At 37.6% G+C, this 26,049-nt stretch overlaps 7 protein-coding genes across 18 annotated transcripts in view; 5 read left to right on the top strand and 2 right to left on the bottom strand.

The window, feature by feature from the left end:
* The window catches only part of LOC125801434 (zinc finger protein 239-like), a 223,537-nt gene extending 220,165 nt beyond the window's left edge, over window positions 1-3,372 (top strand). For all 5 annotated transcript variants that reach the window (XM_049478172.1, XM_049478175.1, XM_049478174.1 and 2 more), the window contains one exon: window positions 714-3,372. In XM_049478172.1, coding sequence (XP_049334129.1) covers window positions 843-1,460 — 618 coding nt within the window. In that variant the 5' untranslated portion in view covers window positions 714-842 and the 3' untranslated portion in view covers window positions 1,461-3,372. The remainder of the gene's footprint in view (window positions 1-713) is intronic.
* The window catches only part of LOC111188756 (zinc finger protein 665-like), a 427,711-nt gene that overhangs the window by 28,497 nt on the left and 373,165 nt on the right, over window positions 1-26,049 (top strand). Inside the window, exon 1 of one of the 2 annotated variants that reach the window (XM_049477570.1) lies at window positions 24,246-24,357. The exons of the other annotated variant lie outside the window; for it this stretch is intronic. The gene's annotated coding sequence lies outside the window, so the exon portion shown is untranslated. Of the gene's footprint in view, window positions 1-24,245; window positions 24,358-26,049 lie in introns of those variants that run through there. 2 annotated transcript variants of the gene reach the window in all.
* LOC111190406 (zinc finger protein 484-like) overlaps window positions 1-26,049 on the bottom strand; it is a 263,398-nt gene that overhangs the window by 14,407 nt on the left and 222,942 nt on the right. The gene's annotated exons all lie outside the window — the stretch shown is intronic.
* Window positions 1-26,049, bottom strand: part of LOC125801409 (zinc finger protein 239-like) — a 285,147-nt gene that overhangs the window by 112,676 nt on the left and 146,422 nt on the right. The gene's annotated exons all lie outside the window — the stretch shown is intronic.
* Window positions 1-26,049, top strand: part of LOC125801366 (zinc finger protein 501-like) — an 84,430-nt gene that overhangs the window by 28,425 nt on the left and 29,956 nt on the right. The window lies entirely within an intron of this gene.
* LOC125801273 (zinc finger protein 239-like) overlaps window positions 1-26,049 on the top strand; it is a 256,548-nt gene that overhangs the window by 220,132 nt on the left and 10,367 nt on the right. The window contains exon 1 of one of the 3 annotated variants that reach the window (XM_049477725.1): window positions 18,152-18,189. The exons of the other annotated variants lie outside the window; for them this stretch is intronic. The gene's annotated coding sequence lies outside the window, so the exon portion shown is untranslated. Of the gene's footprint in view, window positions 1-18,151; window positions 18,190-26,049 lie in introns of those variants that run through there. 3 annotated transcript variants of the gene reach the window in all.
* On the top strand, window positions 18,129-21,465 carry LOC125801270 (zinc finger protein 271-like). Of its 2 annotated transcripts, none has more exons than XM_049477720.1 (2): window positions 18,129-18,189; window positions 19,665-21,465. In XM_049477720.1, the coding sequence occupies exon 2, from the start codon at window positions 19,811-19,813 to the stop codon at window positions 20,948-20,950; it is 1,140 nt and encodes a 379-aa protein (XP_049333677.1). In that variant the 5' UTR covers window positions 18,129-18,189; window positions 19,665-19,810; the 3' UTR covers window positions 20,951-21,465. The 2 variants fall into 2 exon arrangements, with proteins under 2 accessions (XP_049333677.1, XP_049333676.1); XM_049477719.1 differs by lacking the exon at window positions 18,129-18,189 and adding an exon at window positions 19,432-19,569.

Raw genomic sequence — 26,049 nt, 5'->3', positions numbered from 1 at the left:
CGACCAACTAACCCACTCATATTCTTTAGTAACTACTTTAACTACCTGCATGCAAATTTACAGTCATCTACATGAAACCAGTTGCCAGAAATCTCTTAACTGAAAACAGCCTGTTTTTTTTTACATTGTTTACATGGGAACACGCCTCCCCAAAAAATAGCCTTATAAAATATTATTAGTATGTAAAATAACATTAGATTACATTATAGAAAATTCACTTACTATCACAGCATCCACAATACAGCACTGAACCGCAGATAAAATATCCATAAAGTCCTTTATTCTCCTGCTCACTTCTCCTCACAAACACGCGTTTAGTTTCAGCACAACCGCAACGTCATATTCTCAAGCTGCTAGCGACCACACAATGTAATGTTTTCACATAAAGTTGTACGTGAATACAAAGTTAAGGATGTCCTCTTCTAGATTCTGTGGTGTTTATTGTTCCACAAACCACTATTTTTCTTGAGTGATCGTCAGTTCCTGTGTGCCTTATTACATTTCAATTAAGCAGGTTGTTAAGTCATCAAATAAGGTACCAGGGGTCACATGTGTATGGATTTAGAATGGGACAAAATAATAGAAGCTTTTATGGTAATATAAAGGTGTCCCAATATTTTCTATATAGTGTAACTGATTTAGGTAGTTCTCTTCAGTCAATTGACCAGCTTTTATTTTAATACACTAAATTATTTCTTTTTTTTTCTTTTCAGAAATTAAAATATTATAGGATTTCTCCTGAAATCTATGAAAGAGGTGAAGCACAAGCCATCCTGAAGAATCTCCAGAACACGCAGAAATTGTTTGATACATTTAACAGACAGAGGAAACCAAGTCCCAACATGGAGAAACATCAGCACTCTGTCAAGAGTTTCACTAAACAGAGTGATCTCAAACTGCATCAGCGCATTCACACAGGAGAGAAACCGTATCACTGCTCAGACTGTGGGAAGAGTTTTACTGAAAAGAGTAATCTCAGAAGACACCAGCGCATGCACACAGGAGAGAAACCCTATCACTGCTCAGACTGTGGGAAGAGTTTTACTCAAAAGTTTGAGCTCAAAAATCACCAGCGCATTCACACAGGAGAGAAACTGTATCACTGCTCAGACTGTGGGAAGAGTTTTAATCAACAGAGTCATCTCAAAAATCACCAGCGCATTCACACAGGAGAGAAACCGTATCACTGCTCAGACTGTGGGAAGAATTTTACTGAACAGTGTACTCTCAAAATACACCAGCGCATTCACACAGGAGAGAAACCGTATCACTGCTCAGACTGTGGGAAGAGTTTTTCTACACAGAGTAATCTCAAAAAACACCAGCGCATTCACACAGGAGAGAAACCGTATTACTGCTCAGACTGTGGGAAGAGTTTTACTCAACAGAATCATCTCCAAAAACACAAGTGCATTCACACAGGAGAGAAAACTATCCAAAATGTGTTCCACGGCAATTAAAAGTGCAAATCCTAAATCTTTCAGACAGAACACCTTATCCTACACTAATGTATTACTCTATCACTTGGGACTCGTTTCACCAGAAACAAACATGAACTGAATTTAACAATCGATTTTACAGGTTCAGCAAAATTATTCTTATCCAGGGATGATGTTTATTGAATTTCCTGTTATGTTTTCTTGAATGTTCGATATTCCAGAACATTCTTCGTGAGACAGAGCTCAGTTTTTAGGGTAGTTACAGTAAGAGTTCAGTTCTGAAGAAGGGAATGTCATTCAAGTTTGAACTACGGCATTGCCAGAGCTTGCTCCAGACATTAGATTAGCATTAGATTAACATAGTCTTTAACATTTAGATGTCATAGTTGTTGGGAGTAGAGTAGGATTCTTGCAACTAAATGATTTTGTTGCTGGAACACCCACTACACCCACTTTACCTATTTTTGGTGGCCTAATGTAATTTAATAACTTCCCCCACCTGAACACACACATACCGCAAACCCCATCCAGGATGCACTGGAATTAGAATAAAAGCCTTTGTAAATGACATATTTTACTTTTTCATCTCTCCAGTCCTCTCAAGAGACCTAAATGCTAGTTGGGTAAACCTTGTAAATATTTTGACATTCCTCCAGCAAACAGTAATTCAGACAACCGTCAAACTTTGGACTTCTACGACCTTAAATAGTCACCATCTGTGATTGTCTCCCAAATGAGGTGGACCAACAGTGCCATCACCAGGACGAAGACCGACTGCCATTATAATACTATATAATTCAACTTTCTAAAATCCACAGAAACGCAATCCGCAAAGAGTTACTGCAATTTAAGAGTTTATGCTTGGTTATTCCTGCAAAGCATTGAGAAAATAAGACTCATTTAGTTAAAAGAAATGTTCAAAGCTTTGGATTCCATTCCCAGCCTTGTAAGCTGAAATTCTGTGGTGTAAACTGATCTCTCTCACACCCGTCATGAATTCTGATCAACAGGCCAGGCGAAGAGAATTTCTCACAAAGAAGAACAAATAAGAATTTACATTAACTAAATAAAAAGTTATTTTACAGAATATTTACTAAATAATATGCCACTTCTGGTATATGGGTATAGATGCTGTCCTGATAAAATTTTCATACACAGTCAAGTCTGAATCAACAAGGTTTAACTAGCATTTGATAATTTTGCTTTATTTTGTTATTAGTGGTTTAACAATGTTTGTATTATCTTTTCAATTATTTAATTGGGTTGAGTGACTCTTTGTTTTCTTTTTGACAAGGTACCATCCTTTGTTTCTAATTTCAGGATTATCTTGAATGTTACCAACCTATTTGAAGGAAAAACATATAATTTACATTTATTGTGATTCAATTCTAAGATTGTTTTCCTTGAATTAATCCTCATGAATTGGTATGCTGAATATTGTATTTTGATCCACTGGTTGATTAAGTTTTCTTTTGGTTTGGTCTATTAATTAAAAAAATATGAAATCTCAGAAATTGCTCCGAACCCAATGAAAACACAGACACGTAGGTTGCTCCTTTCCCAAAGCCCACAGAGCCAATGGTAGCCTTAAGGTTAAAACAGATTCAGTCAGAGAGTGACAGACAGAGTAGCGGTGGAGAATGAAAGTGGAGAGTGTCCAGGATTACGGATGGATCAGTTCAGTTCAGCCTTGAGTGGTAGTTGAGGAGTTTGAAGTTTAGCTCCTTTAGTTTAGTTTAGCATTTTAGCTTCAGTTTAGCGTTAGCTTAGCATTCTTAGTGCAACTCATTTAACCTTCTTTAAGCATATTAATACTAGCTTTCTTAGTTAAGACAACTACATCAGTTTTACGATCTATGAAGCCACGCATTATGCATACCAAGTTTCAGCTGAGTAGAGACCATCAGGCTCAACCCAGAAGCCACCAGTCCGGAAGCGAGACAGAGCTCAGTTTTTAGGGTAGTTACAGTAAGAGTTCAGTTCTGAAGAAGGGAATGTCATTCAAGTTTGAACTACGGCATTGCCAGAGCTTGCTCCAGACATTAGATTAGCATTAGATTAACATAGTCTTTAACATTTAGATGTCATAGTTGTTGGGAGTAGAGTAGGATTCTTGCAACTAAATGATTTTGTTGCTGGAACACCCACTACACCCACTTTACCTATTTTTGGTGGCCTAATGTAATTTAATAACTTCCCCCACCTGAACACACACATACCGCAAACCCCATCCAGGATGCACTGGAATTAGAATAAAAGCCTTTGTAAATGACATATTTTACTTTTTCATCTCTCCAGTCCTCTCAAGAGACCTAAATGCTAGTTGGGTAAACCTTGTAAATATTTTGACATTCCTCCAGCAAACAGTAATTCAGACAACCGTCAAACTTTGGACTTCTACGACCTTAAATAGTCACCATCTGTGATTGTCTCCCAAATGAGGTGGACCAACAGTGCCATCACCAGGACGAAGACCGACTGCCATTATAATACTATATAATTCAACTTTCTAAAATCCACAGAAACGCAATCCGCAAAGAGTTACTGCAATTTAAGAGTTTATGCTTGGTTATTCCTGCAAAGCATTGAGAAAATAAGACTCATTTAGTTAAAAGAAATGTTCAAAGCTTTGGATTCCATTCCCAGCCTTGTAAGCTGAAATTCTGTGGTGTAAACTGATCTCTCTCACACCCGTCATGAATTCTGATCAACAGGCCAGGCGAAGAGAATTTCTCACAAAGAAGAACAAATAAGAATTTACATTAACTAAATAAAAAGTTATTTTACAGAATATTTACTAAATAATATGCCACTTCTGGTATATGGGTATAGATGCTGTCCTGATAAAATTTTCATACACAGTCAAGTCTGAATCAACAAGGTTTAACTAGCATTTGATAATTTTGCTTTATTTTGTTATTAGTGGTTTAACAATGTTTGTATTATCTTTTCAATTATTTAATTGGGTTGAGTGACTCTTTGTTTTCTTTTTGACAAGGTACCATCCTTTGTTTCTAATTTCAGGATTATCTTGAATGTTACCAACCTATTTGAAGGAAAAACATATAATTTACATTTATTGTGATTCAATTCTAAGATTGTTTTCCTTGAATTAATCCTCATGAATTGGTATGCTGAATATTGTATTTTGATCCACTGGTTGATTAAGTTTTCTTTTGGTTTGGTCTATTAATTAAAAAAATATGAAATCTCAGAAATTGCTCCGAACCCAATGAAAACACAGACACGTAGGTTGCTCCTTTCCCAAAGCCCACAGAGCCAATGGTAGCCTTAAGGTTAAAACAGATTCAGTCAGAGTGACAGACAGAGTAGCGGTGGAGAATGAAAGTGGAGAGTGTCCAGGATTACGGATGGATCAGTTCAGTTCAGCCTTGAGTGGTAGTTGAGGAGTTTGAAGTTTAGCTCCTTTAGTTTAGTTTAGCATTTTAGCTTCAGTTTAGCGTTAGCTTAGCATTCTTAGTGCAACTCATTTAACCTTCTTTAAGCATATTAATACTAGCTTTCTTAGTTAAGACAACTACATCAGTTTTACGATCTATGAAGCCACGCATTATGCATACCAAGTTTCAGCTGAGTAGAGACCATCAGGCTCAACCCAGAAGCCACCAGTCCGGAAGCGACCAGCAAGCCAGCTGAGAGCGAAGGGATTTTCCCGTGGGTTCTGAAGGGACTCCGTGCTGACACCAGGAAGTCAAACCATCTTGCAGACAGACTCACGTGATTCTTTCTCAGGGTGAAGAAACAGACGACCACGCTACAGACGGACGGCACCAATGCAGGCCCACTTTAACATCTCAGAGTAAGGCGGAGCTGGCAAATTGTTTTGGTTTGGTTGAATCCTTTATAAATCTCCCTGTAGTAAAGATAACTTCTTTTCAGTTGCTTGGTTGTGAATAAGAACTGGCTTCATAGACTTAAAATAACTTAGTTCATCCTTTAGAAATCCCCACTTAATAATTTTCATTAATCTGACAAGTCATTCCTTTCTATACCGATATTATAACATGTTTTTATTTTCATTCTCATTTACCTTCATACACTGTGATTTGATATCTAATGGCTACATTTTTGACATTTTAATGGGTTATTAACTCATATCTGTGTGATTTAATAAAATTCTTTTTATATTACAAAACCTGTAATTTCAGTGTGTTTTCTGGATAACTTGGTTATGAAAATGACTGTTCCTGGTAGAAGAAGACACATCCCTGAAATGTCTTGTGTTACTAATTAATTGATTATTAATCTAATTTAATTAATTTAACATCTTAATTAGCACCAGGTATTAAACTGCTGAGCTCACTACACTGAACAGATTTCAATTTAGTTTCGCATTATATACATGTAAGAATGCATGAAAACATTCTGCCAGATTTCTGAAGCTTTTTATAAAAGCACTTCATCAATATCTGCTTCTTGGCACCCTCCAGTATCACAATTTTTTTGATGTCCATACAGTCTTAGGACATACAGGTGCTGGTCAACGAATTAGAATAATTTGAAATAGTGCAATCATGAAATTCTTTGAATGCATTTTTTGTGCAGAAAGCAAATCAGGTGTTCACCGCACCTGTCCTACTCGTTAGACTAATCACAGAACTCGTTACCTGGAAAAAAAGTTTCTCAGCTGAGCTTTCCAAAAGGCCCATTTAGGCCATTTAACTGTGACACTGTTGTTTTATTGAATTAGAATAATGGAGAAACCGTTTCATTGAATTAGAATAAATGCTCGAATTTTTGTTTTCTGTGAAGAGTGTTCACTGTGCAGTATAAAGTCAGGGTTGAGTAGAATTTCTAAGTTGTAAAATCAATCATGGGTAAGCAGCGCGACCTCTCAACCGGAATAGTGGCTCAAATTCAAGCCCTTCGCCAACAAGGCTTGACCCAAACTAAAATTGCTGAGCAGCTCGGCATCAGCCAGTCTTCCGTCTGCAAAGCTCTCAAGAAAAACTGCAGCAAGCGCACCAACTGTTCCGGCGTCCGAAAAACTTCTGCTCGCGACAACAAGCAGCTGAGAAAGATCGCAGTCAGCAACCACTTCCGAGCTCACCGACTTGTGGAACAAGCAGACCGGCGCTGACGTCTCCAGATCAACCACTTACCGTCGTCTGCGCGAACTCGGCTTCAAATCTCGCGTTCCAGCAGTAAAACCGATGCTGAACAAGAAACAAATGGAGAAACGGCTGAAGTGGGCCAAAGAACACGGGGAGTGGACTGCTGAAGACTGGCAGAAAGTGGTCTTCAATGACGCTTCTGCATCTCCTTCGGTGACCAAGGTCCTCGTGTCTGGTGTCGTGGTGGCGAAACCTACAACCACGAGTGCGTGAAAAGATCCGTCAAGTTTCCCCAGAGCGTTATGGTCTGGGGATGCATGTCCGCTCGAGGTGTAGGGGAAACTCTGCTTCCTCAAGAAGACTGTCAATGCTGCCGTATATCAAGATGTTCTGGAAACGTTCCTGATTCCGACTGTTGAGGAACGGTTCGGCGAAGAAGACTTCATATTTCAACAGGATCTTGCACCGGCTCATGCGGCAAAGTCGACCAAAGATTGGTTCACTAAAAAACAGCTTGAAGTTTTGGCATGGCCGGCCAACTCGCCTGACCTCAATGTCATTGAAAACCTTTGGGCCATCGTCAAGCGGAAAATTCGCGACAGAAAGCCTACTACGCTGGACCAACTGAAGCAGAACATCGCCACTGCCTGGGAAGCTGTGAGTGCGGAAACTTGCGACAAGCTGGTCAAATCGATGCCGCGGAGACTTCAGGCAGTCATACAAGCCAAGGGGGCAGCCACAAAATACTGAGAAAGTGATGATTGTAATTATAATAAAAATTATTCTAATTCAATGAAACAGTTTCTCCATTATTCTAATTCAATAAAACAACAGTGTCACAGTTAAATGGCCTAAATGGGCCTTTTGGAAAGCTCAGCTGAGCAAATTTTTTTCCAGGTAACGAGTTCTGTGATTAGTCTAACGAGTAGGACAGGTGCGGTGAACACCTGATTTGCTTTCTGCACAAAAAATGCATTCAAAGAATTTCATGATTGCACTATTTCAAATTATTCTAATTCGTTGACCAGCACCTGTACAGTTTACAAGACAAACAAAGAGGATAGAAAGATGAGAGCACGTTCTGGCTCTCATTTTCTTTACAACCATATTTATACCACTTTCTAGGAGGGACAGACATTCTAGAAACATCCATACTGTTACAGTCATCTCTTATTTGTGCCTAGTCATAAAAACGTGACCAAAGTGTTGAGTTAATGTTCTAAATTTTAGGGTGTCATGTTCTCTTAGAAAGGAAGTAAAACTAAGATTAAAGGGTAAAGTCTGGAACAGATCATTAAACGTGTGATCACGCAGGACACAGCAAATAGGGCATGTTCTAAGTTCTAGCGCCTCTAATTTAATTTGATTGGTTGTTTCTCTGAATCAATCACTTTTCTTTCTGCCCTCAGAAAACTTTAGTGTAAGTAAAACTCCCATCTGCCCATTTCACAGCTTCTGCTCGGATAAAAGACTCAAAGACACCTCTGCTTCTTATTAGAAAGCCGTTACAAAACCTTTTATTTTATTTCATTACTTTTATTATATTTATTTCACATCTAAATCAAAATTTTTTGAAAAACCTTTATTTTGTTTTTGCTTCTATATTGGACATTGTCCGATCCAAACAGCATAAAAGTACTTGCACTATACTAAAATATTCTTATTTTTTACATTTCTTTTGGTCAATTTTGACCACAAGTCAAATTAAAAGCCCTCAAAATAACCCACTCTCATTTTTTGGCAAGTCTGTGCCTGAAGAAGATTCAGTTTAGAACCAAAACTTTGCAACAAAGGGGGGACAAACCTCTTAGCCAACCAATTTGGCCATTCAACATGGGGGTCCAAACAGGCATGAACCTCATCCCCATCATGGGAGGGGAAATACACCAACTCTTACTGCACCTGTAGGGAAGAAAAGCAAAAATACAATTAATTAAGAAAAAGTAAACACACTAAAATAAACCACATGAAAAAAGCACAGAATACAAGAATTTTAGCACACTGATGAAACACTTATTTAATCTAATACGTGCAGACCACCACCAGGAAAATGTGGCACTGCAGTCTTAGGCTAGGCCAGTCATCCCCGTGGGGTCCAACTCCAGATGGAGATGCAGAGCTATAAAGGCAGCAGCGGACACATTTCCAGGGGCAGTTATCTGAATCCAATGATTAATTTTTCCAAAAGCCTCAAACTGGAGGAACAGGAAATACTGACAGGTCTTAATAATCCTCCTCCTTTCACCCAAAAATCTCTCTTAGGTTCCTAACACAATTAGAAAAATCAGAAGAGCGGACAAATATGCAGTTAAAAAACTCACCCTGGAACAATAATGAACCCCCTAACCTCAAACTAGCGGAGCAGCAGTCCCTACTACAATTACGCTGTGATAATCCATTATCATCAAACCCGCTGATAAAGGCAGCGCCACAGTAATTATGGATAGGGACGCCTATATAGAGGAAGCAGAAAGACATTTAAATCAGGAGGAATATTATAAAGAACTCCATGCACCTATTTTTCTAGAGAGTTGTTACTGTGCACTGGCTGCTTTACTATCTGTGGCTTTCTCTGCATTGCTACTGTGCACTCTCACTGCTTAGCTATAAGTGGCTTTCTTTGCACTGCTAGTGTGCACTCTCTCTGCTTTACTATCTGTGGCTTTCTCTGCGTTGTTACTGTGCACTCTCTCTGCTTTACTATCTGTGGCTTTCTCTGCACTGCTAGTGTGCACTCTCGCTGCTTTACTATCTGTGGCTTTTTCTGCACTGCTAGTGTGCACTCTCTCTGCTTTACTATCTGTGGCTTTCTTTGCATTGCTAATGTGCACTCTCGCTGCTTTACTATCTGTGGCTTTCTCTGTGCTGCTACTGTGCACTCTCTCTGCTTTACTATCTGTGGCTTTCTTTGCATTGCTAGTGTGCACTCTCTCTGCTTTACTATCTGTGGCTTTTTCTGCACTGCTAGTGTGCACTCTCGCTGCTTTACTATCTGTGGCTTTTTCTGCACTGCTAGTGTGCACTCTCGCTGCTTTACTATCTGTGGCTTTCTCTGTGCTGCTACTGTGCACTCTCGCTGCTTTACTATCTGTGGCTTTCTCTGCGCTGCTACTGCGCAAGCTCTTCTTTACTTATTTGGCTCTTGCTGCTGCTACTGCGCACACTCTTCTTTACTGGCTCTCGCTGCTTCTGAGTGCTGTTGAGGTGTTTTATCCACACAGAGCGCTTACTAACTGAACCGGTTCTGCACGTTTAATCTCTCCGTACCCGGGGACACAGAGCCGCTCAGCGGGAGGGAGTAGCGGGATCTGCCCGAAGGCTAGCGGGCTCTGCTACTGAGTCCTTAGTGCCACTGTAAGACCTGGTCGCTGCGAGCATTAAGCTAACGGGTCAGAAAAAGCCAGAAACACAGCAGCGGCATGGCGTTTAAAACCTCCTTGCCCTGCAGTGGTAAAGCTTTAGTTCTGAACCGGTCCGTGAGCCCCGCACTTTGATGGTTCGCCATTTCCCACAAATCATAAAACGCGGGTTGTGCTGCTGTGAGCAAGTGGATTGACCTTAGTGGGCGGGGCTTATTTCCAGATGCCAATAACTGACTAGTCCCCACCTACCTGTTAAAACAGGGTCTCAACCAGTCCAGAAGCGTAGCTAAGAAAACAAAACTGAGCAAAAAAATACTGAAAGCACAAACACATTTCTTATAATCTAAAACACAAAACGGAATATTAAACTCTCCGTTTAATATTAAATATTCGGGTTACAGACATGATTTATTTTTTATATCAATAGTAGTCCTTTTGTTTTTAAATTTAAATTCTGTGGTTATGGATTATACTTTCGTTTCTCAAAACTTTTGTCCTAGTTTTGACACCATATTACTAAAGTTACTGCTTCATTACTCCACATGATGCTGCTATTATCAAGTGAATAGGGTAAACCTGCTGTGAAGAATATTAGTTGTTAAATTCTGTGAAACTGACACCAATAAATCCATTATTCCTGATATTTACTTGTTTAGAAGTATTTATCCTCTCCAGTAACACAGATGTTGGAGAATCACAATATCGTTTTTCACTCTACAATTTTAGTGTCCAATGCATGACTTGTTACCTGCAAAAAAGTAGCCCAAATAATACACACAGTCAATTTACAACATTATGACCACCTCCTTATTTCTACGCTTACTATTTTTATAGATCTACTTTAGATCTTTGTAGTTCTATAATTACAGACTGAAATCCTGTATCTGTTTCTCTGCCTTCATTATTATCCTCCTTTCACCCAGGACTTCTGTACTTTAATACAATACAGATTAGCTATTATAGCATCCACTCATATCAGCACAACACACACTAACACCTCATACACCACCACCATGCTAATCCCTGCAGTGCTGAAAATAACCACCCACCACGCAAATAATAATAGCTGCTCTGTGGGGGTCTATACTGTGGGGTTCTGAGTATTGACGAAGAGTGAAAGAGTAAGAATAATAATAAAGTATACAGAGAAACAGATACAGAACTACAGAGTGTCCTATATGATCAGCGGAGCTAAAAAGATGCTCATTGAGTGTATGGTCATAGGTGTATGGTGTATGGAGCTGGTCATAATATTCTGACTTGACTGTGTATAAAATGGTTAAGGGTAAATTAAATACATTCTTCCACAAAACAAAATTGGTACCACATTAATATAAGACTACCTTTATAAAGGGTTATAAATGGTTTACAATTAGTTTATTAATGGTTACTAATTAGGTTGTAAATGCCTTAATCAGGCATATATAGAAAGGGCAACAATATAGATGGCTGTGGGTTCACTATTTGGCAAACAATAGGTCTTTTTGTTGCCCTTTCTACATATGTGTTATAACTGATTATTAATTATTTTTAAGGCATTTACAACCTAATTAGTAACTATTAATAAACTAATTGTAAACCATTTATAAACCCTTTATAAAGGTAGTCTTATTGTAAAGTGGTACCACAAAATTAGTCCCTGTATGTGTATAGTGTATTTTTCCAGCATTATTTAACACTATGTTTTTCATAGCTAATTTCAACCCGGATGCAAGCCACTAGAGATGGGCCTGTTCCTGTTGGTGAACTGATCTTAGAAGAAGAGGGAAAGCACCACGAGGTGGCGCTGTGGAGAGAGGCAGCGCTGGCAGAACTTGCCCTCTTGCAGCTTACAGAAATTACACATCTGAATATTGTGAGGTAAATTATTACTGCAGCTGTTTAAAGGAGGTGGTGTTAATGTTGTTATGGTTGTGTGTTGAGTTGTTTCAAGGGCAAAGCAAACTCACATTGTTATACAAGATGTACACTGATTACTTTAGATTACATTAAAGTGTCATTTCTTCCGTGCTGTCCCAGGAAATATTGACAAATGAGAAATACTGTAATTTTTCGGTATTCAACTGTCTAATGGTGAAAACTGGAAAAAATATTTTTACTTGCAGAAACCTGAGAAAAAAAACAGAAGTGGGATTGCGGTGGCTGGAGTCTCTGTGGGAAGCAACACCTCTCTCCTTTTGACAGAAGATATGGAGAAGCTCATCGTTCCACACGATGTACTGATCAGCTAATTAAGCACCTTCCAATCATCGTAAACATTTCCTATGAGGGAGGCGTTATTTGTTCTATTGGCAGCCCAGCCTTTACAGAGGCATAAGGCCTTAAAAATGTCTTTTCACATACAAATCCAGTTCTAATCTGACCCAAAATCTGTTTTTTCGTCCCCTGTTTTCTCCTTTTTAGTTTAGGGGAGAAGTTATATACATGGACTTGATTTGTAGTCAATAACGAGTATAAACTTTTGTTGAATAGCCCACCTCCAATCTCCCCCAACATTCCGAAATACAGTGCGATAGTTTATATACACAGATAGTTTATATACACAATACCTTCAGCTAGTCAAGCCACAATAAGTCAACTGACAAGAAATGCTTAAAAATGCATAAATATTATAGAGATATTTTCAGCAACAACTGGAAAGTTATGCATTTCCCCGACATTAATTTTCCAGTCTATTCCCCTTTCCTACCTATTCATTCGTGCTTGTCATCAGACCTTTCCTGGCTTAACTACGACAAGGAACTGTGTGTATAAGAGTGCTTTAATAAACTAATCTGTAGGCACTGTGTGTATAAACAGTGTTTTTAATAAACTATCAGTAGGAACTGTGTGTATAAACAGTGTTTTTAATAAACTATCTGTAGGAACTGTGTGTATAAACAGTGTTTTTAATAAACTATCTGTAGGAACTGTGTGTATAAACAGTGTTTTTAATAAACTATCTGTAGGCACTGTGTGTATAAGAGTGTTTTAATAAACTAATCTGTAGGAACTGTGTGTATAAAAAGTGTTTTTAATAAACTATCTGTAGGAACTGTGTGTATAAACAGTGTTTTTAATAAACTATCTGTAGGAACTGTGTGTATAAACAGTGTTTTTAATAAACTATCTGAAGGTACTGTGTGTATAAACAGTGTTTTTAATAAACTATCTGTAGGCACTGTGTGTATAAGAGTGTTTTAATAAACTAATCTGTAGGAACTGTGTGTATAAAAAGTGTTTTTAATCAACTATCTGTAGGAACTGTGTGTATAAACAGTGTTTTTAATAAACTAATCTGTAGGAACTGTGTGTATAAACAGTGTTTTTAATAAACTAATCTGTAGGAACTGTGTGTATAAAAAGTGTTTTTAATAAACTATCAGTAGGAACTGTGTGTATAAACAGTGTTTTTAATAAACTAATCTGTAGGAACTGTGTGTATAAAAAGTGTTTTTAATAAACTATCTGTAGGAACTGTGTGTATAAACAGTGTTTTTAATAAACTATCTGAAGGTACTGTGTGTATAAGTAGGGCTGGGGCGGTATTGATTTTTTATAACCGCGGTAAAAAACTAACGCATCACCGCGATATTGCGGTTAACCGCGAGACCCCCAAACCCCCCCCCCCCAAAAAAAAAAACACCACAAATTTATTGGTAACAAATCTTTATTCTTCAAACCATACAGCCTACAACCTCTACATAAACCATAAATACAGCATAACAAGTGAACATATGCTGCCTGTATAATTCGTCATTGTACAGCTAACCTGTCTTTTTCCGAGCAGACTTTTTGAAGGAGGAGCTTGTCCGCCTCCCCCTTCTCCATCCATAGATCTATTTTAGGGCTGGCCCGAATAGCGGTTTTGAGCTCAGGATATTCGGCAGTAATTGGTAGCGAATATTCTAATATTCGTTTAAAAAAAAAAGACGAATTAATCCACAGCAAAATTTTCCACTGACCCCCGGCCCCGAAAAAAATTTATTTCTCACCCCTTTCCTCGGGCCGTTCGGGCTCAAGGCTCAAGAAGTCTGTGATAGGCGTCTGTTTTTTTTTTATTCACACTCTTCTTATTTCTCATTAAATATCTACTAGATACAGATTATATCTGTACAGTATCATTTATTTCACTTCCCTCCTGAATATTTGGAGTGCATTATGTCTCCTTATGTTGTGTAGTTATGTAGTTTTCACCCCAGAATTTCTGCTGCCTCACACCAGGCTTCGGCTGCATCGCAGGGCAGGAGCGCAGCTGCGTTACGGCTATTTCGTTTGAATTGTGCAGTGCAGAGTATTACAGATTTTGTATTTTTGCACTTGGGCTATTAGCTCAATATTAAATATTTCGTTTGTTTATAAATTATTTTATATTCTTAAACCATGTTAAATTATATTCGATTGGAGGAAATTAATTCAGACATAATTTCTTTTTTGTCCCGTTACCGTTCCGCAAAAAAAATCCTTCTTTTAATCCCGCATCAGCCCGCCACATACACAGTTTTGCCGCACCTGCCCCGCGGTCCTAAATTACATTTAGTGCTTAAAATTAAAAAAATATATATTTATTAAAACCGCGCTGAATAGTGCGGTCACGTTTCTTACCACATTACAAAAAAAATCGGTGTGTGTGTGCGCGTGTCGGTCCATTCTCCGCTCCTTTTTTGTGCTTAGGGTTTTTTTGTTGCGTGCATGAGAATCACTGCGTGATTATTACAATTTTCTTAACTATTTATTAATGTGCTCCCACATCATCTGGATTGATTAAACTCCTGTTCCCGCCAATAACAATTCAGTTCTGTCTGTGCCGCAAGATATCCTGACGGGACCCGCGTCATATAATATGTTGATTAAAATGTCGTGACGTTAAGAAATCGGCTCGCAAGAGACAACCGACCAAAAAAAAGACATTAGTTCCATTTTAAAATAATAGAAACCTGTCCTTTATGTTTGACAATGTTTGTTTCACTTTACGTGTCCTTACTCATCTGAAGTTTATTTATCTGAACTGAGTTTTATATGGTTATATTTGTAGCGGTTCTGAACTCAGTTCCGCGTGCTGTGAAAGAGACAAGGCGCAGCGCATTTTACCTCAGACTTGGTCAGATAACAACATTTCAGTAAAGATGGTGGTTATAGTTTTATATCATTGCTTTGCTGTTTGAACTGCACTTCAACCAACCTTACTATTTTTACCAAGACTGAGGCGCAATGCCGCGCGTTCTCCGCGGAGCTCACGCAGAACAGCCAACAGCCAGACAATGAATTAATATATTTTACTTTCTCAAAATGTGACCACGGAACACCTTACATGGCTCTATGGTTTACCTTGAGGTGGGTGAATTAGTTTGATGTGTTGGCGAGAGGTGCAGACACCACTTTCCGGCAAATCTTGCAGATGATTCTCTTCTGAGTCTTTTTCTTCCTTTTTTCTCAACTTACTGAGCCTGCCCTGTAGCTTCCATTTCCGAGCCAATATTAGTGCTGCTAATCTTCACTCTCTTCAGCAGCCTCAATGGAGACGAAGTGAGCAGGAGACTCCAGAGCTGACCTCAATGAGTACCACGCACCGCGTTTTGCTTAACCCATTCGCTGCCGCGCCAGTGCAGCGGCAGCACAGATAAATGACAAAAAAATTTATATTCGATATTATGAATTTTGAGATCGTTTGACACCAATATCTATCGCGATCAAAATATATTTGATATATTGCACAGCCCTATAGTGTAGGACTTACACTTGACATATTAATACTGAATTCACCACAGTTGTGCTTATATGGAGCATTTTACTACCGCTCAAAACGCAGTCAATCAGATTTCACAGCCATAAAAAAATGCGGTAATGACGGTAATGAGCTCATCACCGCGGTGACGTCCCATAACCGCGGTATTGCGGTAATAAAATTATCGTCACAGCCCTATGTATAAGAGTGTTTTAATAAACTATCTGTAGGCACTGTGTGTATAAACAGTGTTTTTAATAAACTATCTGTAGGAACTGTGTGTATAAACAGTGTTTTAATAAACTATCTGAAGGTACTGTGTGTATAAACAGTGTTTTTAATAAACTATCTGTAGGAACTGTGTGTATAAACAGTGTTTTTAATAAACTATCTGTAGGCACTGTGTGTATAAACAGTGTTTTTAATAAACTATCTGTGTACTTTTAAAGTTCTCACTGCCTTGCTTTAAATGTCATCATCCTTGGAATTCTACCAGTGAAGTGTGGAGCTACTTTGAGTTTGTTGTTAATGGTGTAAAAATAGTGATTTTTTTGTATGGGTTAAGCTATGCCCCTATCACTAGCACTGTGGTCTATTGGGAGCATTAGCTAACAGCGCTGTATTTCAGAATGCTGGGGAGAACAGAGGTGGGCTATTCAACAAATGTTTGTATTTGTTATCATGATTCACTACACCCTAAGTCCATTTCAGTTCACCCTTAACAACAAACTATTCTGCTTTCGGAACTTTTTTTTTTCTATTATTTTTTTTTATTCTGTTGTTCACTTGTGTTTTTGCCTTGGAAAAGTGTTTATTTATTAAGCCAATTGCACTACCTCACATCATACTACACACACAGATGTTCATATCTATGTACAACAATGAAATACTTATATAATTAAATCATTAACATAAAAACACATTTGTGTGCATTATAAGTATTGTTTTATTCTGTTCTTTTTTTTGTATATTAAAAAAAAAGTTATTGCTGGAAATGAATCAATCTGCTGTCAACTTCAGGAAGCTTCGGTTGATTCATCACTTCAGAACAACCTCAATGTACAATGTACAAAAGTTATAAGTCACTCAGATTTAGGAGACTCGGTTAGTCTTATTTAGAAAATGTTGACCATACATTTATTATGATATAAAATTGTAAAATGTGAAGTTTTAAAAACAGTTAGGTTTAGTTATTCTTGTGATTCGACTCCTACTGATTCATTGAACAGAATAAAGTGAAGCTTGTGCAACTGGAAAGTTATTCAGCTCTTTCTGAGGTAAGATGTGGTGGATATGGTGGTGATAAATTACGATATTATAAAGTCACTTTTCGTATTGTATGGGAATAAGTAATGTTTTATGTGATGTATGATAATATGGAATATGTTTATTTGTATATCATGTATTTATGGTGATACGTTTTTTTATTATTATACGTTTATTCGTTGATAATCTCAGAGGCTCACTTTGTGGCTGCTAGCTAGCTTTCTAGTTATAATTACCAAACATGAACGCTAGCCAACACCTAAACGCGGTTCTCTTTCAGAAAAAATACCTTAAATGTCTTTAATTGATACTCGGATGAACAAATTAAGATCATTCAAGTTTTCAAAGAGGTAAAACCTGCTTTCAGTGTCTAGCCATAATAAGAGAAAGTGAGCAGCTAGCCATAGCTCACTTTATCTCAGTCCTAGGCTGTATTCGAAATGGCATACTACTATACTGCATACTGCACTAGTATGTACTGCATACTACACACTGCCCAGTATGTAGTATTCAGTACTGCAACACTTTTGATTGTAGTACCCTACACGGTCCAGTGACACACCAGTCAGTGCTCTGAAGTGCTCAGAATTCCTCAGAGTGAGTTGTAAACAGAAAGAACATGAAAAATGTCCTACCTTTTCATTATCAAGACTAATGAGATCTGCATACTGTCCAGAACTGCAATTGCTGCTTTAATTTTAGAGTTTAATGTAAGTTCAGTTAACCCAATTCTAACAACCATTTAGCAGCAGCCCCCACAACCCAAGTAAGTTCCAGTTAAATATGTTTTCCTATTTATTTTAGTAGATTACTATTTTCATCTATGTAAGTACCAACAAGAAGAAAACATTTAAACAAACCCTCATTCATATTTACACAATCTCAACAATAAAAGAAATGAGACAAGTTGCATCACCGCAGAGATAATTATTAAAGCTTATAAACTGCAGTTTTAATCCATTTAAATGAGCTCTGGGTGTAACTCCAGCATCAGTAGCAGTAATGCTAGTAAATCTACTGAATACAAAACATTAGTTGTAGAAAATGGAAATATAGAGGTACGTTTTCTGTCCTATTTTAGTGAAATACTTTGTTCTACTTTGTAAAATTAAAGGAAAACTCCAGAGAAGTAGTTATACAGTGTTTTAAATGAGAGTTTTAGCTGTTTAGCTCCATTCAGCTCCATGCATTGAGGACTCCCTCGCGGGCTCCCTCTAGCGGTGATGGGGTATAATGTGATATAGCGGGGGAGGGGGCGGGGCTCTACATAACCCGGATGACGCTGAGCTTCCGGGGTCTGTAGCTGGAGAGGAGGAAGAGAGGGATCAGCTGAACTACAGAAGGTACGGAGAAGTTTCTCTCTCTCTCTCTCTCTCTCTCTCTCTCTCTCTCTCTCTCTCTCTCTCTCTCTCTCTCTGTCTCTCTCTCTTCAACACGCTGTTCTACATTCACTCCTACACCCACATAAACACCACCTTCAGCACCTTCAGCATGTGCAGCATTTACACCACCAGCACTGGATCTTCTCCTAGCTCTGCTCAGCAGTCTGCAGTAGGGGGTCGCGGAGCTGGGGATGGGGGGGCTTTACAGATCATACACAGGATAACGGAACCTCACACTCCTGCCCTCCCTCCCCCACATCACTAATACACACCTGAGATAAATCAGTTCTGTGGAAATTCCTTTTTAAGTTTGTGTGATCAGTCTCTACACATTTCTTAGTTACACTAATTTAGTTTAGTTTAGTTTAGTTAATTTTCCTTTACTTAATCCGGTTCCACCACAACAGTTGCGGGTAAGTCATGTGACTCTCCCGTCAAAATAAAAGTCCACTTGTAAAATATTAAATGTAAGAATGAAAGATTTAGTGATTATAGTGAGGAAAAGTTCAGGCAAGAAGAGGAATTTCACAAGTAACATTTATTAGCTTACTGATTTAACAGAAAACTTGCTATTTCACTGTAATAACAAACACAAATATTAGCAAATTACAACATCTTTAGCCCCGCTGTTTTTAAGAAATCCCAGTTAAACCATTACTGTGGAATACAGTCTCCAGCTGCTCTTTTGCTGATACTTTAATAATGATGATAATAATAATAATAACAAAAACATGAATTTGATAATAATAATAATAAGAAGAAGAATCACACTTTGAGCAACTTGACAAAAATACACAATTAAACATTTGTGTAAGAGGTTAAAAAGACTACAAAAATAATTGAAAAAGAACTACATAAAATAATATGAATTCTTACAAATTGTTATAATTGTGTTAACCTTTAGTAAACAAAAGAGACTCTTATGTTTTACACTCCTGTTGGAGGTTGGTTGATGTGTTGTAACAGTAAAAGGTCATTATTTTGCTGTGATTTTATTTTGAACTACAATTCCCTGCACCAACAAGACAACTGCATCGGATCAACATTTCCAAAAATCACATCTTGAACTCAGGAGCGCATATCACTGTTAGCCTGAAGCCAGTGTGGTGGAAAATAATGAACTGTTATAAGGAGTTGTTAAAAAAAAAAAAATCAGGTTTGTGAAGCATTGATTTGGATTAATGTATTTGGTTAATGTGTGGAAACTTTTATAAATTGGTTTAAAGGAAAAAGCTTTGGACATCATCTGTCGTGATGAAGAACAAATCAAGCATCGGCAATGTGATTTGAACCAATGTGTGTCGTTTTTTCGGCACACGCCTCAAAGCTTCAGATTAAAGGGTAACATCACTCACTTAGAATGACTTAGAATCTCTTTAGTTAATTGACCTGCTTTTATTTTAATATTCAATGGCATTTTTCTTTGTGTTTTCCAGAAATTAAAATATTTTCCTGAAATTCATCACCAACAACCAGGATATTTAACTAAGAGCAAAGTTAAACTGCTGAAAGAGGTGAAGCACAAGCCATCCTGAAGAATCTCCAGAACACGCAGAAATTGTTTGCTACATTTAAAAGACAAATGAAGCCAAGTCCCGACATGGAGAAACATCAGCACTCTGTCAAGAGTTTTACTAAACAGAGTAATCTCAAAAGTCACCAGCACATTCACACAGGAGAGAAACCACATCACTGCTCAGACTGTGGAAAGAGTTTTAATCAACAGAGTCATCTCCAACGACACCAGCGCATTCACACAGGAGTGAAACCATTTCACTGCTCAGACTGTGGGAGGAGTTTTAATCGACAGAGTCATCTCAAAAGTCACCAGCGCATTCACACAGGAGAGAAACCATATCACTGTTCAGACTGTAGGAAGAGTTTTATTACACAGAGTAAACTTAAAATACATCAGCGCATTCACACAGGAGAGAAACCTTATTACTGCTCAGACTGTGGGAAGAGCTTTAATCGACTGGAGACTGTCAAACGGCATCAGCGCATTCACACAGGAGAGAAACCGCATCACTGCTCGGACTGTGGGAAGAGTTTTACTGAACAGAGTGCTCTCAAAATACACCAGCGCATTCACACAGGAGACAAACCGTATTACTGCTCAGACTGTGGGAAGAGTTTTAATCATCACAGTCATCTCAAAAAACACCAGCGCATTCACACAGGAGAGAAACCATATCACTGCTCAGACTGTGGGAAGAGTTTTAATCATCACAGTCATCTCAAAAAACATCAGCGCATTCACACAGGAGAGAAACCTTATTACTGCTCAGACTGTGGGAAGAGCTTTAATCAACTGGAGACTGTCAAACGGCATCAGCGCATTCACACAGGAGAGAAACCGCATCACTGTTCGGACTGTGGGAAGAGTTTTACTGAACAGAGTGCTCTCAAAATACACCAGCGCATTCACACAGGAGAGAAACCGTATTACTGCTCAGACTGTGGGAAGAGTTTTACTACACAGAGTGATCTCAAAAAACACCAGCGCATTCACACAGGAGAGAAACCGTATCACTGCTCAGACTGTGGGAAGAGTTTTAATCAACAGAGTAATCTCAAAAGTCACCAGCGCATTCACACTGGAGTAAAACCATATCACTGCTCAGACTGTGGGAAGAGTTTTACTACACAGAGTGATCTCAAAAAACACCAGCGCATTCACACAGGAGAGAAAAATGTCCCAAATTTGTCCCATGGCAATTAAAAGCGCAAATCATAAATTCCACCAGAAACAAATATGAACTGTATTTAACAATGGATTTTACAGGTTCAGCAAAACTATTCTTATCCAGGGATGATGTGTATAGAATTCCATGTTATGTTTGTATGTCTTGTAAGTTTGAATATTCCAGGACATTCTTTGTGAGACAGAGCTCAGTTTTTAGGTTAGTTACTGTTGCACAGTAAGGTTACAGGCTCATTCACTCCCTCTGCTGGTGTTCTTGTTTGTCTATGGTTCAGTCCAATTAAAAATCTGTTACTATAGAGGGATATAGAGAGATATTTGGTTGTGTTGTATTACTCAAGTTTTATACTCTCTCATCTTTTCCTTATTGAATATTAAATGTTGCTTATGGTTTTTTTAATCTCCAAAGTTACTAAGAATATCCAAATAATGTAGTTTCTTAATTGTTTTTATCCAGTACAAACTATTATCTTTGTATTACTTCACCTCTATATTTACCCATGTGTGTTTTAATAAACGGCTTTTATATTGCAGATCTCCAGTCTCATTGTGTTTTCTCAACACATGTTTGACATGAAACCTATAGGCCTGAGATTGTCATATCCAGTTATATTAAGACTATGGTTTGTGTTTTTTTTCTCCTAAATCTCTTGTAATGTAACTATGCATAACCAGTCATATTAAGACTATGCTTGAAGTGCAAACAGAGACAGAACATGTTTTAAGCACAGTACAGTCTTGTTGGTCACTCTGTTACCGTCTGTCACTCTGTTAAAAGTAGCAGAAGCATCTTCTATGCCAGGAGTATTTAATTAGAATTCAGAATGATCCAGTTATACAAAATTCCTCGCCTGTCTCTCTGTCGCACTCGGCGTGACTTTAGTTTTCGTCTGTTCTCGTTTTTCCGCCCATTCTCGCCCAGGCTCACTATCTCCTTATAAAGGCGTTTTTTCACGGCCATGTCCCAATTCAACAGCCGGAGCAGCGGGACCGCGACCCTGACAACACGGGTTCGATCCCGCGTGAGGAGCGGTGTGTTTATTTATTTATTTTTTCCACGTCTGCACAGATCTGATTGACTGAAGAGAGTGGTTGGTGATATTACCTCACACGTGATTGGTCTGTGATTTACTGCGCCGCAAAGCGTGTATACAATTAAACCCTTCTCAATAGGTTTGGGTTCGGACCCGGACCACGGTCCGCCCGTGACCTCTGTTCTATGCAAATTCCCCGAATTTTCCTCTTCTGCTCACTGCTCAACCACCAAACTCGCTGCTACTGTGTTGCCAGTTGCCAGTGTTGTATCTTAAAAAGTCCACACTAAACTGTGAGAGGTTTAAGCTTGACGAGAAATATCGTCACGTCTTAATCTCGTGAGATCTCGTGCCACGATACAGGATTTGCTATTTTACTGACCAAATGTATAAACAAAGCATTTCCTGTTTTACTGTCTATTGTTATTGTTAGCTAGCCTAGCTAAATGTACAAATGTAGCATTTGCTGTTTTAATGACTATTATTATTGTTTGCTAGCTAGCTAAATGTTCAAATATGCAGTTTGCTGATTTACTGAACATTATTATTGGTAGCTAGCCTAGCTAAATGTATAAATGTAGCATTTGCCGTTTTACTGACTTATTATTGGTAGCTAGCCTAACTAAATGTCCAAACAACAGTGTTTGCTGTTTTACTGACCATTATTATTGGTAGTTAGCCTAGCTAAATGTACAAACAAAGCAGTTTAACAGTGTTTTACGGCCGGTATTTATTTATTTTTTAGTTCTTGCATATTTTTTTTCTTAAATGTAATTTGTATTCTCTTTCAAGCATTCATTCGGTATCTCAGTATGGGATACGCCACTCTCGCATATTCCTCATGTAGCCCCGGCTTATATATATATATATATATATATATATATAGCACCTATAGATTTTACAACTGTGAGATAAAACAGATAATACAAATAAAACTGACATAAACTACAAAGTGAAATATACAAGTTAGTGGAAAATTAACACTACATATACATATAATACAGAATAAGATACAGAAATAATTTTAACTGTACATGCAGAAAAAAATATGTAATAAAGTAAAAAATAAAGTAAAGTAATGCTTAATCTTCCTTTGTTAATTTTGATTTATGTGGTAACTAATATGCGGAAGGAAGAAAAGCTTGCGCATTTACTAACAATTCCCTACTTTACCACATGATGCCACTAATTCCCGCTCTCTCCGCACACTTTTGAAGGCATACGCATGCCTTAAACCTTGCTTAAATGTACGCTCGTTTTCACACCAAGTATTTCTTTATAAATCACAATTCTTGCGTGAGATGTTGCTTACGCACATTTCTGCCCTCTTTTTATGCGTACGCACTCTTTATAAATGAGGCCCCTGCTCTTTATGAGGCTTTGATTCAGCAGTAGATTCTCTCCTGTCAGATTCCTGTCAACATTAGCCTGTTAGCAGCTAACAGAGTTAGCAGTGAATTAGCTCTCTTTCTCTTATACTGTTTAATAAACTGAGAAAAGCACGAATAATTTATGGGTAAATTTATGAGATTAAACTAATTCAGATTTAATTAGTATAATTAAAGGCTGATTTTTGGTAAGTTAGGAAAAAGCTGAATTAGCTAGCTTCCTAGTGTTGGCTAAGCTAGCTACTGAATGTACCCAAAGTTTCTGAGGAGAAAGAGCATTTATTTTCTGTTTTCTGTGACCTAGAAAGGTTTTTAAACGGTTTGGAGGAACTAATTGCCACCATTCTAACAATTCTACAAATTAAAATCTGTTTTAAGCTAATTTGCCTCAGTAAGAGTAAATTATCCTCAAATTTTACCTCAGTTTATTTAATTGTTAGCGTTTACTAGCTAACAGATTTAACGTTTATTTACACAGGTCTTAAACTTAAATTTAGTTGTTTTTTTTAAAACATTACTCACACCTTCACTGTTTCTTATAATTCATATATTCTTTTCTCTACAGTGTACAAATCAGTGAGTCTTGGTGAATGTTTCTGTTCTTATTATGCTAAATAGGGCCTGTAGAGATTTAATAGAAGAATCTGTTCTTTAGAACATAATGTTTTATATCATTATTAGAAGCACAAACACACCTGAGATTATTTCTATTTATTTATATTTTACAATTACTGTTACAAAGAGCCAAGAGTTGGCCCAAAGACTTCAGGAGCTAAATAGCTCCTCCACTGAGTCCCACCCACAGTGCCTGCAACCCTCATGCTTCCGCTTGTTTAGCCAATCAGAGCGATGCTGAGACTGAGGGGCCTCAGTTGGGGGCTTGCATACCACAGATAGAGAGGACTTCTGTAGAGGAACAGTGGAGATAGTGGACGGTGTGCAGCTTAGTAAAGTTTTGTGGGATTACCGAGGACATTTAATTCTTGTGTGCATTCAGATACCTGTAAGTACCTACACTGCTGTTTATTCATAAAGTGTAGATAACTATTACTTTCCAAGTTGTAGGTGTACTTTCAAGGAGTTACATGCTATGCTAACTGATCAGCTCTTTGTATAGCTCTGTATAGCTTCTAGCTGTTTCTGATCTGCCTATTATTATTACCAGATAACACCTCATAGAAGTGTGTATCTTTGTTTAGGTGTTAGTGTTGTAAATTGTAGTCAGTAATGTGTTTCAAGTAGTTCAAGTATCCCTTTTATATCTGTTGTTTCAGAATCACACACTCACACAGTCGGATTGCATTCATCTATTCTGTATATACCACAACTCCTCTGCTGCAGTAAATACTGTTTTCAGAGTACATCATCTCCAGCATTTTAATCAGATGCACCACAGTGGCTTCTACACGGTTTAATACCAGCTAGCTCTTCTTAACAATTACAATACGATTTGAAAATTGCCCTGTTGAAAATATTTATCATTGGTTCGTTTATTGTATCTATCAGAAGCAGACTGTATCTGCCCAATATCATTTATTTTACTCCAATGTTCAATACACAGAGTGCCTTATTAATATGATGGCATGTTGAATCAGATTTTTCACAGTAATATATGTTTACAGAAATAGAGGGTCAGGTGGACGGGTGCTTGTGTTACAGAGTGAGGAGGGTGGATTTAACACAAAACTGCTTCACAAGACTCAGTGCTAGGTAGTGTAAATGAAGCATCAGGCTGGAGCATTAACACAACAGTTCAGATATAATAAAGAAGACATTGTTTAGCTGTTTAATGCGTCTGAATTTGTATTTAAGTGGTAAATGAAATGGTTTGGTAGATGCTTTGGACAAAACAGAAGTATTGGGAATAAATCAATAAGGATCATTATTCTGAATACGGTTTGTATTTTATTTTTTTGGTCGAATGGTGAAAATGTTAGCTACAATAACTGTATTTATACTTATAATAATTATAACACAAAAATGATATTTGTATAAAAGGACGGGACGTTTATTGTGATGTTAGTTCTATCTCCAGTAAATCTTAGTGTTGCCTGATTCAATTACCTGTTCTAGAAACGGAGCTGACCACGTTTAGTATGCTCCGAGTTAAAGTTAGAAACTTATCTTCAGCCAAGTTCGTCTTAGTTCTTCCAATTCCCAGTTCGCATTGGTAAAGAAATGTGACACTTATGTGCTAAAGTAAATTTTACCATGCTTTCAGTGGCTGAAAGAAATATATTTTTTCGTATAATGTTACTTTTATCAAAGAGTTATGTCTCCTGAATCAGAATACATTAATAAAGTCCCAGCGCAAAACTGTATTACCCAGCAACACTAGTTTTAGTACAGTCAAACCTCTGAAATCTACATATTTATACTATTCGCCCAGTATAAAACATGCTGGCAGTGGCTAAAAAAATCTATTTTTCTCCATAATGCTTCTTTAATTAAACAATAAATCATGTTGTTAGACATATCTGTATATGTTTAACAAAATATTTAAAATACTGGTAACATTTATAATAAATGTACATCAATTAACCATGCTTACAACAGTTACAAACATTGTAAAATGCCTAAACTTTTTTTTAAATGACAAATATTTAAACATTCTTTTTTTATTAAAATTCCTTAAACTATTGGCTCAGATCATAAGTAACAGGATATACTACATTTTTAATTCATAATGCCAAAT

Source organism: Astyanax mexicanus, chromosome 4 (genome assembly GCF_023375975.1).
Source record: "Astyanax mexicanus isolate ESR-SI-001 chromosome 4, AstMex3_surface, whole genome shotgun sequence".
Taxonomy (NCBI): Eukaryota; Metazoa; Chordata; class Actinopteri; order Characiformes; family Acestrorhamphidae; genus Astyanax; species Astyanax mexicanus.
This window is presented reverse-complemented; position numbering and strand designations above follow the sequence as displayed.

Excerpts from the sequence above, each read along its gene's own strand:
- LOC125801270 (XM_049477720.1), top strand. The coding sequence starts at position 19,811 with ATGAAGCCAAGTCCCGACATGGAGAAACATCAGCACTCTGTCAAGAGT.